This window comes from Equus asinus, chromosome 1 (assembly GCF_041296235.1).
Source record: "Equus asinus isolate D_3611 breed Donkey chromosome 1, EquAss-T2T_v2, whole genome shotgun sequence".
Taxonomy (NCBI): domain Eukaryota; kingdom Metazoa; phylum Chordata; class Mammalia; order Perissodactyla; family Equidae; genus Equus; species Equus asinus.
This window is the reverse complement of record NC_091790.1, coordinates 123,165,787-123,183,100: the sequence shown is the minus strand read 5'-3', so window position 1 is coordinate 123,183,100 and position 17,314 is coordinate 123,165,787. Positions and strand designations below refer to the sequence as shown.

Below are 17,314 nucleotides of genomic sequence, written 5' to 3'. Positions count from 1 at the left end.
CACCCTCAGGAGCACTTTTTAGTCATAAGTGGGTGGGGGCAGAGAAGAGAAAGCCACGACACACACATACATAACAGTCACCCAAAAGCATCCAAGCACACATCATCATGATTTATTTGAATTTTGCAGACAGTGTGGGGAGTCTCGCTTTTTCCTTTCTTTCCAGTCAGAACTGTAATTTTCCCCGCTCATCACCATGCTCAGTACCGTAAACATTCATACATCGTCAATTTAAACAACACACATACTCTATCCCATTCATCGAAATGTAAATGATTACAGAAGACGCCAAGGTGGAACCGCTTTGAAAGCCATAACATTTATTGAAGAGTGGACATATGTTTGCAAATCATGGCAACGCATGGGAGTGTATTCCACGGTTCATTGTGCTGTTCCAATGAGGCTTCATAGCACCTGCTCATACAGCCCCTTTTTAACACAATAACTGAAAGGGATAAAAAAGTGTCGATTGCAATTACATTTACAAAACCAAATGTCAGCTTTCGTTTAGAATGAATCTGGGCTCGGCTACTTAGACATACACGTGTTCATTTTTCAGCCCCACACACCCATTTCTGTCTGGGCAGAACTTTTCAATGAATAACGGCTTTTGTAACCCAAACAGTAGCTCAGAATATGGTCAAGCTTAGGGAACAGAGCAACAACTTCACTGAACAACAGAATTTCTAACCTGTGCCCCAATCAATGTATCACTTTGTGCTCAAGATATTCAACACAGCATTTCATTTTTGGAATAATAAGGGAAAACTCATCTGACAAAGGGCATGATACAGAATACATTTATAAAAGACATTTTTCACCTTAAATAATGTTTGAAAGTTAACTTTCTTCCCTTTGTTCCAGTGGAAGAAATTTTGGCCAAATTGTCAAAAAAAAAAAAATACCATCCAGGTCTTATTGTGGAATTTAACCACCCATTTTCCTCTAAAAGTTATCTTTTAACAACTACAATAAAAAATAAAACTTCACTTCCAGGAATTTAAACAATTTAAAAGAAAATAGCTATTTTGATAAATAAAAAAAGACGTTCATTTTTCTGAACTACCATTCTGTTTTTTTCTTTTTGCCTTTTATGGAAATATGTAAAATAATGATCATGGAGTAGAAAGTTGCTTGATTTTACCTCCTTAAAGATTAATAGTATAAAGCTGAAAAGGATTTTCTAATGAAAGAATCTGACAGTGTAAAAAATCTAATGTAGAAATATCTAATTGATGACCATTGAAAACGCTAGAAAGAGCAAAATTAGAAAATTCTGAAAGAGAAAGCCTCACTGATTTGCTTTGCAGTACAAAACTTATTTTGTTTTATTTAATAAAGCATCTATTGTGGCTTTATTCTAAGCACAAGTTGTCAGCTGATCTCTTCTAAGAATTCCCTGGTACTCGGCCCTTGGTCTGAATGGGGGACTGACAATTTAAGGTCAGGTCCTCGCTCATGTCTCATATATGTTCTTGGGTTTAATATTCGACTCTTTATTCCTTAATTACTTTGAAATTCAGAAATCTTCCACCTGCCCAAACATAATATTTTGATACCTACTTAAATGTTACATGTAAAAATTTATATAAACCATATATTTTGTCCAAGAATTTAATTTTCTTTAACCTCTCTTTTTATTCTTCTTCAACATCTACGCAAGAGACCTGTTTACGACACACAGACTCTTCAGAGAGAACAATACAGAAACGCGCATCTTGGTTTGCTGGAAGGTGTTTCCCAGGCACGTCTGGTTTCTCTTCACATAGGAAAGAGTTTGCTGATCCACCATCATCTGCTTCATATCTTGGCTGGATTCGTCCCAGAAGAAGCTGTGGAGGAATGCCCATTCGCACTCCTAATTTGTAAATCACAGTCATAAAATCAGAGGAAAATGCACATATGCCACTCACTAATTTGCACACCAAAATTGTAAATCTAAAGCTGTTATAAAAAGAGGAAAGTTCAAGAAATACCTTTGTATGTGTGTGTGTGACTATTTCCCCCCACTTGAAAAGTGCTGGCTTTATGAACTTGCTCACTGCTTTTAAAAATCACATTCTTTTCATTCAATCAATAAACTTTTACTGAACGCCTACTCTAAGTGGCCACTGTAATCTCTTTTTAATCCTTCCTAAAAGAAAGCAGAGGGGCCCTATTCAGTGAATTTAAGGCACCAATAAGGACATGTCAATTTACGCTTCAGTTTTCCTGTCAGTTTTAAGGCAATCTCTTTTATACAAGGACAAATAAAGAAGGTAGCTGAGAGCAAAAAGGGAAGGGAGAGAAGTCCTCCGAACCTACAATGTGTTGAGCACCCGGCCAAGAACTGTGTGGGTGTACGTTGCAGAATTCTTAAGCCTCTAAAGAACCATAAGAGGTATTTATTTTTCCCATTTAATAGACCAGGATAAAGAGCAGTGACGAGTTTAATAATTGCTCAAGATGATTCCCACGCTACACTATAGCTTATGTTCTTAACAGATTCACCACAGGAAAAAGCTACTAACACGATTCGGGGATTTGAACTAAGGTCTGAGGAACTCCGAAGTAAAAACTCAACGCTTATTGTTTTCGTTGTTGATTTCACAACACCAAGAGGCTGTAAATTTCTCTGCTTGAGAAAGTACTCGAGAACGGCCATTCTCTGTTGCTGTAAATGCCTTTGGTGAGTAAGCAGCCCTTAAAATTATGCATTCCCTACACCAAGAAATTTTTTTTTTTTTAAAGATTTTATTTTTTCCTTTTTCTCCCCAAAGCCCGCCGGTACATAGCTGTATATTCTTCGTTGTGGGTCCTTCTAGTTGTGGCATGTGGGACGCTGCCTCAGTGTGGTTTGATGAGCAGTGCCATGTCCGCGCCCAGGATTCGAACCAACGAAACACTGGGCCGCCTGCAGCGGAGCGCGCGAACCCAACCACTCGGCCACGGGGCCAGCCCCTACACCAAGAAATATTTTACGTGAATAAAATCTTTCTTCCGTCACTCCCCAAAATTCTGTTTTAAGATGAACTGAAGAAAATTTTGCTATAATCCTCCAAATTCCTCGATATTATGAAGTAAAAATCTGTAATTAATCTCTTTTGACGTTCTAGGAAACACAAATCAAGATAATCCTCTTGTTTTGATAACATATTTGTCCCTCAGCTACTTCCTTCACCTTAAAAAAATTAAGGGGCCAGCCCCATGGCCGAGTGGTTAAGATCGTGTGCTCTGCCCAGGGGCTCAGGGTTTTGCTGGTTCGGATCCTGGGCACGGACTTGGCACCACTCATCAGGCCATGCTGAGGCAGCAACTCACACAGCAGAATTAGAAGGACCTACAACTAGAAGATACAACTATGTACTGGGGGGCTTTGGGGAGAAAAAGAAAAAATTAAAAAGAGAAGATTGGCAACAGATGTCAGCTCAAAGCCAATATTTAAAAAAAAAAATTAAGAATATCAAGAATGCTAGATAAAAGAAAAAAAACACTGTGAAAAAATTACTCTTCTTAAAAGTAATTATCTCCAGATACAATTCTTGGTAAACCTACTTCCTTTTCTTATATTTCAACTCCTACCTCATTTTGATTTAATGCAAAGGAATTAATGGACTTCCTTTAATACTTCTCTGCTTATTTTGAAGCTTTCTTCTTCTAGCTTTAGGTAAGAAGTCTTTAAAATCCCTTGGCTATTTCACCATTCTAGATTGTGACTTTTAATTTAGGTAGAGAATTATTATTTTCAACTGCCAACAGGAGACACAAAGAGAAGATTTAAATTTGGCAGGAGAATCAAAGTTAGATGTTTCACAAGTAGAAAATGAAACTTGAAATGACCAAAGAGCCCCCTGGTTGGTTGCAGTAGATTGCATCATAATGCCCATGGTAAAAATAATGGATTTTTCAGAAACTGGGTCTTTTCTAGCAAGAGTGCAACAAATGCATGTAAATGTACATCTGTGAAATAAATCTGCCACAGCTGTTGCACCTGGAAATGAGGTCTCGAACAGGAAGCCATTTATTATCATAATAAAGTGTATCTGTAATCTATACAGACCCCCCATTCCTTAAAAAAAAAAAAAAAAAAAATCCAGCTTGGAAATTTTCAAGACACTAGCTGACTTGAAAAAGAAAATGAGGAAAGGTTGATTAGAGAATAATCCTTATGAAATTGCAAGCTATGTATAAAGGACAACTAATATACACTTTAGAGCTTAATTTTCTTGCATTTGTATTTAAGAATGAGACTGATTTTACCCAGTGCCCAAATTCATCTCTAGAAGTACCTAAACTACGCAAACCTTAGATTTTTAAAGCAGTGTTGTTGTCAAATCGTCCTTGAAGATCTTCACGGCCTGCCCACTCCTAGGGACCAGTATATGCACCAGGAAGAAATAAATGTAAATTTTTCCTTTGAGCGTTTCCTACTCTTGAGCTCACAGTGCTGACAGAAACTTCCATCTCTTATGTACTCCTATCTGGTGCAGGTTAGATTCTGTAATATGGTCCTGCTCTGCAGCTCTCAGAAGCTGCCTGCCCCAGGAGCTTGTTCCACATCTATACCTTCTTTGATGATCTCCTTTCAACTAAGTTTTTGGTCCCATCAACATGGTTGCATTTTCTAAGCAGAAAATAAAACTACCAACATCCAAAGGCAAGAGTAAGAGGAATTAGAGAAACTCCAGATTCGTCTTAATCTCCTCCTCCCACCTCATTCTACTCTCCTTTTTGGCTGTGGTTATTCATGGCTCTTAATGCCCACTGCCACTGCCACCTCCCTGCTCCCACAGGCCTGAACTCAGAAACCTGGGGCGTGAGGTGGGATAAGGCACTGCGCCAGCCCTGGCAGTCCCCAGGAAGAGAGGAAATCGAGCTATCCAGCTCATGGCTGGCTCTTGCAAGACATTCTTATTGGTCCTAACACTAAACTTCAGCCACATTAAATTTAAAAAGAGAAGTTAGAAAAAATTTTCTTCCCATAGTGATGTTCCTTAATTCACCAGCTTTATGATTGTACCTATATATGAAATAACTATATATAAAGCACCTTAAAATAAGAATTCCCTCACCAAACTATTCTATACAGAATTATATAAAATACCTCAACCTATGAAAGCACAGTCCCATATGAAGTGAAAAAAGATGTATGTTAAAATACAAAATTAAAGCTACTATTCTCAAGTTAAAAGCGAATTTGGAAATGATGTAATTACTACCAAATGCCAGACACCTGCTTTTTGTCTTGTGCGGAACTTAAAATTAGTTATTACCCAAACGCCTTAGCCAACTTCATTGATTTCCATCAAGGATTCATAGAATGGAGCGGAGAATCCCCAAATACGCATAAGACGGCATCTAACAATGGTGTGTCTTTTAAAAATGAACCCAGTACTTCTCTACGTGTGATATTTCACTGCCTTATTTTCTAGCTCTCATAAGTTAGTTACCCAGTGCACTAAGTTGATTATTCCAGAATTTTTCCAAGCCAAAAGTTAAGCTGATGAGTATTTCCAGGGTCATCATCCATTCCCCTTTTTGAAAGAAGGTTCTAAATCTGCCCTTTTCCAGTCTTCAGGCACCTCATCAGTCCTCCACGAGCTCTCAAAAATGATATCTAGCGGTTCTGTGATGACTTCGGCCAATTCATTAAGTACTCTAGGATGCCAGCCATGGGGACCTGTGGATTTGAACATATCGGGGTTACTGGCGTTCTGCTTTACCCATCCTTCCCTAGCCCATCCTGGAGTCCTGCTCCTATTTTTTTAAGTCATTCTTGTCCCTCTCTGGTTCCCACATGGACTTTTGAAAAACAGCTTTAAGTCTCTGCTTGATATTGATCAGTTTCCTCTTTGAAGGTAATAAATGAAAAACGTATTTTATTTTTCTCAAGCCTATGTTTGGTTGGTCTACTTCTTTTTCCTTATGTGTTTCTTGTAAGAACAGGAAAGTAAAGCGAAACATCAGATAAACACATATCTTGCGATAATTTGCCTTCCTACATCATATCACTCAATACTACGTTTTAGCAACCTCGTCACAGAGTAACAGTCAACACACTGCAAGACATTCCAGAGGCTGCTTATCTCATGCTCAGAGGGTCCATATCTGTTCAACTTGTGTCTGCAAGTGCTAATTCAAAATGTACCTTCCAAAATAAAAAAGATTCATCTTTCATCATAATTATTTGTATGCATAAACAGTAACTTTTTCACATAGGCATTTAAAAAGAATAGCTGTGCATGAGCTGGGAAGAGATTAGCAAGGATTTCTCACAAAGCAGTAACCTCGTAGAATTCATTTGTTGGTGTGTGGTCATCTGCATCAGTGTTCTAGCATGGATATTATACTAATTATCTCCCAGCTCTGATTGGTGCTGACAGTTTTAACCCCTTCAGCGTCACAATGATTCCTCCAAAATTGAAAGACAGAAACAGATCATAGTTTCCTGCCCATCTGTCACGGCAAGGCCGTGTGCCCAAGATCCATTACAGATTAGAATGGACAAAGGAGAGGAAGAAAAGGAGAGTGCAGAGGAAGAATGAGGACCCCTTAGTCTTCCCACGTTTTTGGATATGACAGGTGAACTGTGTTGCTTAGGTTCAACTGTTTACTTGTCGTTTTTTTAACTAGAAAAGCTTTTGGAAAAGGTTGAATCAATTTTGCTTTCTTTTGTTTTGTTTTTCCCCTCCACTTCTTTCCAACCTTACCCCCAATTTTATCTCTTGCAAAAAAAAGTCATATTGCAGGCATCATTAAAAGACTCTGTTAAAAAACAATTCTGCACATGTCTCTAGGGTACAATAATTTGTTTTAGCACACGCCATTTTCACCCCTGCTCCAATAGCCACCTGCTGATGGCAATATGTTAACTAATATGTCATTATTAATTAGTTGGGGTAATATCATCCAGCAGTAGCATCTAAATGGATAGAAAGTATTATTATCGATGCTCAGGAAGTTTCTTTCTCCAGAGAATCAAGCTATTTTCAGGTCTTTTTTCCCCTGTAACACTAAGTAACCATATCTTACTAGGAATTAATATATTCAACAGCCAATACAAAAATGCATGAGTGTTTTTCATGTTCAATCTACAGATATGCTACAAAAAGAGTATAACCGACTACCCGTACTTGTGAAAATATTTCTCTAGTAAATATATTTCCAAATCAAAAAAATTTTAATATATTCAAATAGTCACTCATACAAACCCACAACCAAGCCAATGCCTCTATTAAAACACTGCCTGTTATGAACTGTGAAAAAGCATGTTCAATTCATCCTGACAAAACTAGGTTTTGTAGGGGGCCAGCCCGGTGGCCGAGTGGTCAAAGTTCTGGCCGGGTTCACGGGTTCAGATCCCGGGCACAGACTTACTCCACTCATCAGCCATGCTATAGAGGCATGCAACATACAAAATGGAGGAAGACTGGCATGAATGTTAGCTCAGGGCAAATGTTCCTCAAGCAAAAAAAAACAAAGAAAAAAAAGGAAGATTGGCAACGGATGTAATGGCAGGACAAATCTTCTTCACCAAAAAAAAAAAAAAACCTAAGTTTTTTGGGATGAGCGATAGGAAGGCACCTTAATATAAAGAAGGCAAGACTACTTGGTTTTTAATGTTCTAGTAAGTGAATAAATGAAAAATATTACACCAAAAATTATATTAACTATATAGTGCAAGGAAATTAGCGATTTCTATCAGAAAAACCAGACAGAGCCCCAGGTTACAGCATTAGGGAGTTACTAAAACCTTAGAAAAACCACAGCTAGGATTAGGAAAAGAGTCACATAGGGAGGAGGCAGCATCCTCATGTGACATTCTTATTAAAGGACAGAAGAGGACATTCTTATTAAAAGGACAGAGCCTCAGACGTCTGCCCAGCTGCATGTAGCTCTGCCTGAAGTCAGGAAGATGGCCTCACCCACCTGTAAAGGTCATTTCATTCTAGGAACCTAGAAAAGTAAAGAAAATGCCTTTGGCTGGGTTATCATCCAGCAAGGGCAGACACCCCCCATATTAAACTCATCAAAGATGAGGACGGACCATGAAGTCATTCACGAAACCAGCATCAAGCTAACAGCCTCCGAAACCTCTTGTCTTTGGTTCAACAGAAACAAATCGCATTCATTAAACAAGCCCAGCCTTGCAATTTGCTATTTTTCATTCTTTGCAGGAGAGGGCAGGAGGCAGACAAACAGGATTTCCGCAGTTGGTCCTGGAGAGTTTCAAGATGTGAGAGCAGTCGCCGAGAACAGTAATTAGCTGAACACATGTTGCTTCACGATCAGAGGAAACGTGAGTAATTTCCCTGTTCTGAATGCTCCCTCATGCTCTGGCGGCTGACACGCGTTGTGACATCCCCGATCCCGCTCTTGATAGGTCCCCCTCTTCAAGTAGAATAGAAACGAACAGATTTTTAAAATTCTGACCAGATTTAAGGAGAAAACTGCTGAAAATAAGTCTTATGGACAAATAAGCATTGGCAGTCCACCTCATTTCACAGAGCTGCTCCCACCACCACACGTTTTTCTTATTTCATTTTCCCCCTACATTATCTGGCATACGCCTGCAAAGATAAAAGCTTTTTCTTCACTCCACTGAGAAAAATAATAATCTTTCGATGTGTTTATAGTCTTCTTTGGATATAGCACTAAGTTGTCTTAAAAATCACGAGAGGAATTGCCTCAAATCTGGTTCTTTCTCAAAATTCATGAAAGCCGACTTCTGCAACAATAAATAGCAAGTTATATTTTTGGTTCTATTAATGCTTCCTGGAGTTTTGTTATTTTTAAAGACAGAGTTTCTAAAAAATGAACGCCAGCCGTTTGTAATGTGCCAAATTATATCTCCCTATTTCTAGAAAAACATTGCCAAGAAGTTTATAGGCCAGTTGGCCTAATTCTCTCCTCTCTGCTTTTGAGACCACTCTTGATCACGAGTTCTTATGTTAGGATCACCCAAGTCTAATTCTCGGGCTGAACTGTGATTTTCTGAGTTTTATTTGTTCTAGGCTTTTATGGGGGCTGAGAGGGGTGGGGGCAATTCTCTCATTTCACAGATATTTGGCAATTCTCCTAATCTATGTTAGAGTTCTGATCTGAGACATAGAGAGGGGCAGAAAAAGTTATCTAATGAATAAAGAAACTATTATCCTGTGGTTAAAAATTAAGATTTATGTGATTACTTTTTTTCTCAGTTGAATATTCTGATTTTTTTACTGACTTCAATTCTGTTAACTCCTTTTAGGCTGCAATTTCCGCCTTAAATAAAGGCAATCAGAGTTATACGTAGGCTAAACCATTTAGAAGTCATTTCTCCATTGGATATTATTCTAAAGGCTGTTGCTCCATTGCAGTTGGAGAACAACAGACATAAATTCCCCATTTGATTGCTGGGATCAAAAAATAAAACTCGTAACTGTACACTAATGAGCCATGCAATTTCCTTACAACTGGGGGGGTGCTGTCTCATAGGAAAAAATTAATAACGATGGTATAAATGCTGCCTTCTTTCCTCTTGAATGGCATAAGCGTCACAAAGCTGAACCTTTGGGGGTCGGTGATAAGACACAAGACTTTTTTATCTCATGACTTTCTCAAGCTAAGTTTACCAACATTGGGCCATGTCACACTGTCCTATCATTTGGGGACCAAGGAAGGCTGGGAATTTGCTTAGAAGGAGGGGGCTTCAACACAGCCTCATTTTACCTGCAAACTTCTCCGAGGGCAGAAACCGCATTTCACACTTCTTTATATCTCCCACAGCAACATCGTATATAACATCACACACTACTACTGCTGACTGATTGAATCCCCCACAGCATTGCTTTTACATACAATTTCTCACTAAACAAAGTTCCTACGGGGAAATTTTAGTCAAGCAAGTCAGATGAGGGTATATTTTCCTTTGCCTATAAAACAGAGAAAATATTATCCATCTATGTTCACTAAAGCCACGTGTGTCTTCATGGTCATCTTTCGGTTCCCCAAAAGGCCTCTGAGCCTCTCAGCAGCTGCGCTGGGGAAGGCCAGGCTGCCTTCCAGACCCAACAGGCTGGAGGATGCGACGTTGTTATACAATTAGCTGGCATATATGTCCTTTTTTCTGCTAGAGGAGGCTTACAGGGTACATTCCCCAGGGACTCTACAGACTAGAAAAATGTTTGTCCTACTCCAGAATGATCTACGTGCATTTTCTTTTTTTGACTTCAAACACAAAATACCCAAATGCTATATAAACTGTTCTCCACAACCATCCTATCTGTCTTCATCCTCAGTGTGCCCTTGGTGAGGCCTGATTTACTATCTACTTCCTGGAACAAATTCAGTGGGTTATAGTAAACCACACTGCTTCTCCCCACCTCCTCTCGACCCACACGGGTTCTAACCTTCACTCAGGATTTATCTGCAGGTTTTCAGCAACTGGAAAATAATCTGGAGAGGCTGAAAATTGTCCTACCCGCTTATTATTCAGAAATTTCTCAGAAACGAATTCAGAGATAAAAGACAAAGCATCTTTGTTTACGCCATCCTCAGGGCATTAACCGATTTTATAATTTTTCCAACTGCATAGCTATGTGAATTCCCGATTTCTTAAAGCACGTTGTTATACCCATCACTGAATATTCTGAATATGCTCAATTCCCACCCAGAGAATAGCCCACAGGGTTGTGGTCTGCAAGTGGTAACCAACACCAGGAGACCATGTTTGGAGGGCCAGGATCTCCTCACCACCTAGCGAGCCACATCTTATCTCTACCAGGAAGAAATTATCAGGACTCACTGTTGGGAATTCTGGACCGTTCTCTCAGTCATTTTATAATAATTAACAGCTGGTCACAACATGAAGCTGGGGCTAGGGCACCACTCTACCAAGAAGTTTAACAGTACAATTGAGGAGGCAAAATGGTGGCTGGCAGGGACGGTGTTTTTAAGAACAAAGAGAGAACTTGGGCATGGTTAAGACTTGAGTGGAGGCATTCCATGGAAAGAGAATAAATGCAAGAAAACAAAGGGATAATTATGGACCGTAAATATTACTTGGGCCAACAGTAGAACCAAGGGGAGGGGTTAGTCTTAGAGGGGAGAGGGGTAATTCCTCATCAGAAATAGAGGAAAAAAACAGATGGCAAAGCTGCCAACATATTTCGAGGTTAAGGAGAGAGGGAGGGGGGAGCTCATGTGCCCTGGACTTCTAGTTCTCAGTAATGACGGAGCCAAGGCTATCAGCCGAAGGGGAGGTGGAGGGACGGGGGGCAGTTTTAAGGAAGGGGGATGTCTGAAATAGCCACCAAGGGAACTGTGACATCAAGTCTCCAAATACCACCCAAAACAGTGATCAAGACACAGACCTAGAAATGAGCCATATAAGTCCAGAAGAGAGATAATGATAAACGCTAGAGAGTGCTCAATACCAGTGTGTCGTCCTCCGGTGAAGCTCTTTAAAACATATTGGTGGGTCTTCGGTTGAAAGTCCTCTTGATGACTGTCTTAGTCTGTTTGAGCTGCTATAATGGAACACCATAGATTGGCGGGCTTATAAACAACAGAAGTTTATTTCTCACACTTCTGGAAACTGGGAAGTTCAAGATCAAGGTGCCTACAGATCCAGTGTGTGGTTCATAGACACCATCTTCTCACTATGTCCTCACATGGTGGAAGGACAGAGGGAGCTCCCTGGGGCCTTTATCATAAGGGCGCTAATCCCATTCATGAGAGCTCCACCCTTATGACCTAATCACCTCCCAAAGGCCCCACCTCCTATACCATCACATTGGGGATTAGGTTTCAACATATGAATTTGGGGGGACACAAACATTCAGTCTAGAGCACTGTCTGTCTCCAACCAGGCTCATGGGCTGCTCGCTTAAGGGTTCTCGTCTCTCTGTCCCTCCTTGCCTCTCTCTCTCATCCACCTACTCACAGTAAAATCATCCATTATTATGGACAGTGGTCTTTGAAATCACCATTAACACTAATCTGCTAACTCTTTATTATGATTATCAGCAACATAATGGCTATTAATAGCATGTTTACTGTATATAGTATGATTATTATTCCCCTGGCAACAGTCAACAACTATGTACTAATATTTATTGAGTGACCATCTTGTGTGCCAGGCACTGTACTGAGAACATCACATATTTATCCATAATCTCCTTTACTTCTCACCACAAGCCAACATGATGGCTGTCATGGATCCAATTTTATAGATGAGGAACCTGAGGCTTTACAGAGTAGATAACCCGGCAGGTCAAAGGGCAAATCAGTGGCAGAGCAGTTCTGTCCAACAGCAAAGCCCAACCTTGTAAAAGTATGTGTGCTCTCCCAATCATGTCTGACTGCAGCTGTGCAGTAGTTGAATAGTGTTCCTCAAAACTCACATCCACCTGGAACCTCAGAATGCGAACTTGGAAATACAGCATCTGCAGATGGTTCAGGCCGGCAAGACGAAATCATCCTGGACTTAGGGTGGGCCCTAAATCCAGTCACTGATGTCGTTCTAAGAAGAGAGAGGACAGAGGGAGACACACACAGAGAAGGTCATGTGAAGACAGAAGCAGAGAACAAAGTGATGCAGCCACAAGCCAAGGGACGCCAGGAACCACCAGAAGCTGGAAGAGGCAAGGAAGGATTCACCCCCAGAGCCGGTGGAGGGAGCGTGGCCCTGCCAAAATCTTGATTTCGTACTTCTGGACTCCAGAACGGTAAGAGAATAAATTTCTGTTGTTTTAAGCCACTCGGTTCGTGGTCCTTTGTTACAGCAGCCTCAGAAACTAACACAGAACCCTTTCACGGAAATACGTAATTTCCATAGGAATATTTTTAATCACTTCATTGCTTTTGGCCGTATATGAAAATGTGATTTTGAGGCAAAAGCCATTTTATTTTTATTCAGAATATTAAATGTTGTGCATAATGCTTACTTAGATATTTTATTTAACATCATTCATAACATGCGAGGAAAATTTTGACTTTTTCCTATTAAATAAATGAGGCAAACTGGTTAAATTAATTATGTAAGAAAAATATGATTTATAAAAAATACATTAAAACTATATACTGTGTTTATACATGGACTGCATGTATATTAAAATGCAAACTGAGATTTAACTATTTGCTACAGCATCAAAAATAGAAAATAATAAACATTTACAACAATTGCTTTTCTGTTGCTTAATGTCCACTGGTTTATTTATTATTTACTTGAATATTTATGATTTGCTTTAAATTGCAAGTCAAGAAAGAAGGCTTCAGTGGCTATTTGCAAGCATTTCTCTATGCATAACACACTATATACATGGATGTTTTTATTTCCAGTAAGTCAAAATTGAATATAATTGCCAGTATTTTTCTGTTTTCATATTAGTTATTGAAGAATGAGAGTAATGTGCAATGTAAGCATATCTGAGCTCTATGAGGCTTTCATTTTAAAGAGGAAAATATTTAAATAATTTTCATTGATATACTAAACATATATAATAAAACAGTCACTATTCTCAACCTGGAAAAGTTTACTGACCCTCTGTCAGCTCAGGAAGCTCCAGCTGGAAACCACTGCAAGATTCTATATCAGCAGTTCTCAAACATTTGGTCCAGGAGCTATTGCACTTTCAAAAACCATCCAAAGAGCTTTCGTTTATACGGGTTTATAACTATTGACATTAACTGAATTTGAAATTACAAACGAGAACTGTTTAAAATAATTATTTAATTCATTTAAAAATAAAAATAGTAAATGAATTCTACGTTAACATAAATATTTTTATGAAAAATAAATATATTTTTCCACAAAATGAATAAGACACATGGCATTGTTGTGCATTTTTGCATATCTCCGTAAAGGCTGGCTTGATAGACTACTGGCTTCTCACATCTTCCACATTTGATCTGTGGCAATACGTTTTTTTAGTTGAAGTCTATGAAGAAAATCTGGCCTCACACAGATGTGTCATTAGAAAAAAGGAAGAGAATTTGAATAGCTTTTCTAGATAGATAATTGAAGATAATTTTTTTGATACCATACCAAAACTCGACAACAGATAGTTTCTTTGGGGCCAGCCCGGTGACACAGTGGTTAAGTTTGCACCGTCTGCTTTGGCGGCCCAGAATTGACAGGTTCAGATCCCAGGTGCAGACCTACATGCTGTTCATCAAGCCACACTGTGGTAGCATCCTACACACAAAATAGAGGAAGATTGGCACAGATGTTAGCTCATGGACAGTCTTCCTCAAGCAAAAAGAGGAAGAATGGCAACAGATGTTAGCTCAGGGCCAATCTTCTTCACCAAAAAAAAAAAGAGAGAGAGAGAGAGAGTCAGCTGCAATGAACTTTTCGTACTCTATCTACCACATTAAAATTATCTTGTCCTATTAATGGATCTCTTCCCACATATGATTTGGGAACATCATGTATTGGTCATTCGGAATATATTGAGTTCCTGAGTTAAGTGCATCTTCCAAATGTTAACACATATCATTATTCAATATCAAAAAATAACATTTGTTAATATCACCACCCATCTCATAAAAAGCCTTCAAGTATGGAGAAACTGTCAAGCTCACTGTGACAGATACAAGTTTTCCAAAAATAAAATTTTTACTTGAATAGTCAAATTTTATCATTAACAACAAATATTGTCAATTGTTTTTCTGGAAATAGTAAGTTCACTTTATTCACCTTCGAGCAATTATCTGCCAAAACCCAAGTCTCAATAACCATGGTTCGTTCCACAGTTGTTCTTTCAAGTAAAAAAGATGTTCCATGAATAAGGCAGTTGATTCAGCTAGCAACTCAAACAACAGCATAAGTGATTGGCAAGAAGATAAGGTTCTCACACACAGACACACACACACACACACACACACGCACTTCCATTTGCAATAGAAGTCTTTGTGAGTAGCTCCATTTTGTTACACAGAATATTAAAAACACACGGACTCAAAGGTTGAGATTTAATAAACTTATTAATTTCCACTGCTTCATCAAGGATATTTTAAGGAAAATGGCCTTTTTGGTGCACGGGTGTGGGTGAAGAATAGAGTAATATGGTCTGGTGCCCTCACCTTGATGGGCACTAGAGCGCTGGCATTTCTACCCACTGTTGCTTTTGTGCACCCAGTGCAAATGTCCACATGGTGAAAAAGGCACGCGATGTCACAGTATTGTTACGAAATTATTATTTCTTTGTAGACCCCCTAAAGGGGTCTTGGGGAGCCCTAGGGGTCTGTGGAACACACTTTGAGAACCACTGCACTACATCACTTCTAGATGAAAGAGTCAAGGTAGACGTCATAAGATCAGCATCAGCAAGCCTCAGATCCACGCACCATTCTGGAATGCAAGGCTGCCCTTTGAAATCACTAACAGAGACTCTGCCTTTACCCTCCTGGCCCCCATCGGGCTCAGCCCCCGCGACCCTAGGAAGTCTGGAGCCTTCCTGCCATGAAGGTGAGTTGCCTTCCCGCTCCTGTCTGGTGACAGGGTTTGCAGATTGTTGGGCTGATCAGGAAAAATGCTTCTCTAAGGGACTGTGCATGCCAGCCTTGACAATAACAAGAGCTTTTGAAGTGACTCAGGCAATTCTGAGCACAGCCAGCCTGCCAAATCAAAATAACCTGCGGGCTCCTGGCGTCCAGTCCCGGCTCCCCGAACACTGAAGCGTGGTCTCCACTGGGCCTTGACCTCACCTGCCAAATTGGAATGGGCAGGGAAGCAAGACAACAGTCATAATCCTCTTTAGCAACTCCTCGGAAAGCACATTTGCATGTTTAGTGGCAGCCAGAGTGAGGGACGATCCACGGGATCTGTGTTGTTTCTATCATTCTACTTCTCTGGTTTTGGCAGGGGAAAGAGGGACACTCTCAAATGTCTCATGAAAGCCACACACTCTGATGCCATCATTCTGGGTCTCAAGGACCATCGGCTAATTGCTTTAAAAGAACAGTTCTTATAAAGTCATCTGAATAATCCTCAAGATGCTGGCCTCGTACAAACGAACTCTGAGGACATATAAATGGGTTACAACAAGCAGCAAATATGTAAATAGGACTGAGTTCCATCATACACTGGCGGTCTTTACCACACACACTTGCTGTTAGGAAGTGACAGTTCTAGAAGGTTTGGGAGCAAAGCCCAGATCAAAGGTCCTTGATGTTACAGTCCATTGTGTCCAAAGTAAGCCCAGGGTAGCTGTGTGTGTGTGCATGTGATGTTGAGGGGTGGGGGCAGGGAATGGAGGACACATGGGGTCCTCAAACCAAACCAGCCCATCCTCCAGGTGTCCCTCAGCTGTCATCACATCCCTTCCTGCCAGGACAGAAGTGAAATCCCCTGGGCGTAGCAGTGCAGGGCTAGAGATCCACGCTCAGACCCTGGAAGGAAAGCACAGGTTTACTGCTTCCTGGGTGGGTGACCTTGGGCACATTATTTACCCTTACCACTCTGTGCTTCAGTTTCCCATGTATAAAATGGGAACAATGGTAGTACCTCCATCTCGGAGTGTTATGAGGACTCATGAGCTAATATTTGTAAGACTGTTTAGAACAGTATCTGGCACAGTGGAAGTTTATATAAGCGTCTGGATGTTTTTTCCAACACCTACCCCACCAAAGGCATGGAATTCTATTTCTTCGTTCAATCACAGAGTGATATAAACCCACCCCAAAGGAGGCATAGATCCTCAGGCACAACTTCAGAACAAAAACACACTGGATGTGGGGCACCATTAAGTTAGTCATCCACAAATGTTATTAGAATAAATCATGAGTAATGTGTATGCTTTAAGCACTGTCTAGCCATTAACTTTTAAAAATTTCACTCAGCTTTGTGAAGCATGCCCTACAGAACACAACTACCATGGTAGTAGTTCTCAGCTTGTTCAAGCATGAAGAGTTCTTTAATTGTTTTAAAAACACAGACCCTCTCCCCCACAGGGCACATGCATGCATGCGTGCGCGCACACACATATAAAAAAGAGTAACTTGACTCATATTTTTCTTACTTTCCTACTGCCCTTTAAATGAGAAAATTACTGCTTTCAAAGTGACCAAGAATTTAAGAGCATCTTCAAATAAATTTATATAAAACATTATTTATGTAGAGATCCACTGACAATGGTTGGTACCCAAACAGGTTCCGGGACTGGTCTTAACTCCTCAAGGGTCTGTGTTTCTCAGATTAGGAGCCCCTTTTCCAGAGGAACAGAATCAGAAGCTAAAATCACATTCTTAAAGAAATTCAAATACATTAAAATAAAAATTGATTAAGCAAGGGAAAAGCAAACCCCAGAATCCCGCCTTCAATATAACACTGAGGGGTCACTACGTTCTT

At 39.9% G+C, this 17,314-nt stretch overlaps 1 protein-coding gene across 1 annotated transcript in view; it reads right to left on the bottom strand.

Moving 5' to 3' along the window:
- Window positions 1–5,429: 5,429 nt before the first annotated feature.
- SAMD5 (sterile alpha motif domain containing 5) overlaps window positions 5,430–17,314 on the bottom strand; it is a 49,679-nt gene continuing 37,794 nt past the window's right edge. Inside the window, exon 2 of the mRNA XM_014850643.3 lies at window positions 5,430–5,659. Coding sequence (XP_014706129.1) covers window positions 5,597–5,659 — 63 coding nt within the window. The 3' untranslated portion in view covers window positions 5,430–5,596. The remainder of the gene's footprint in view (window positions 5,660–17,314) is intronic.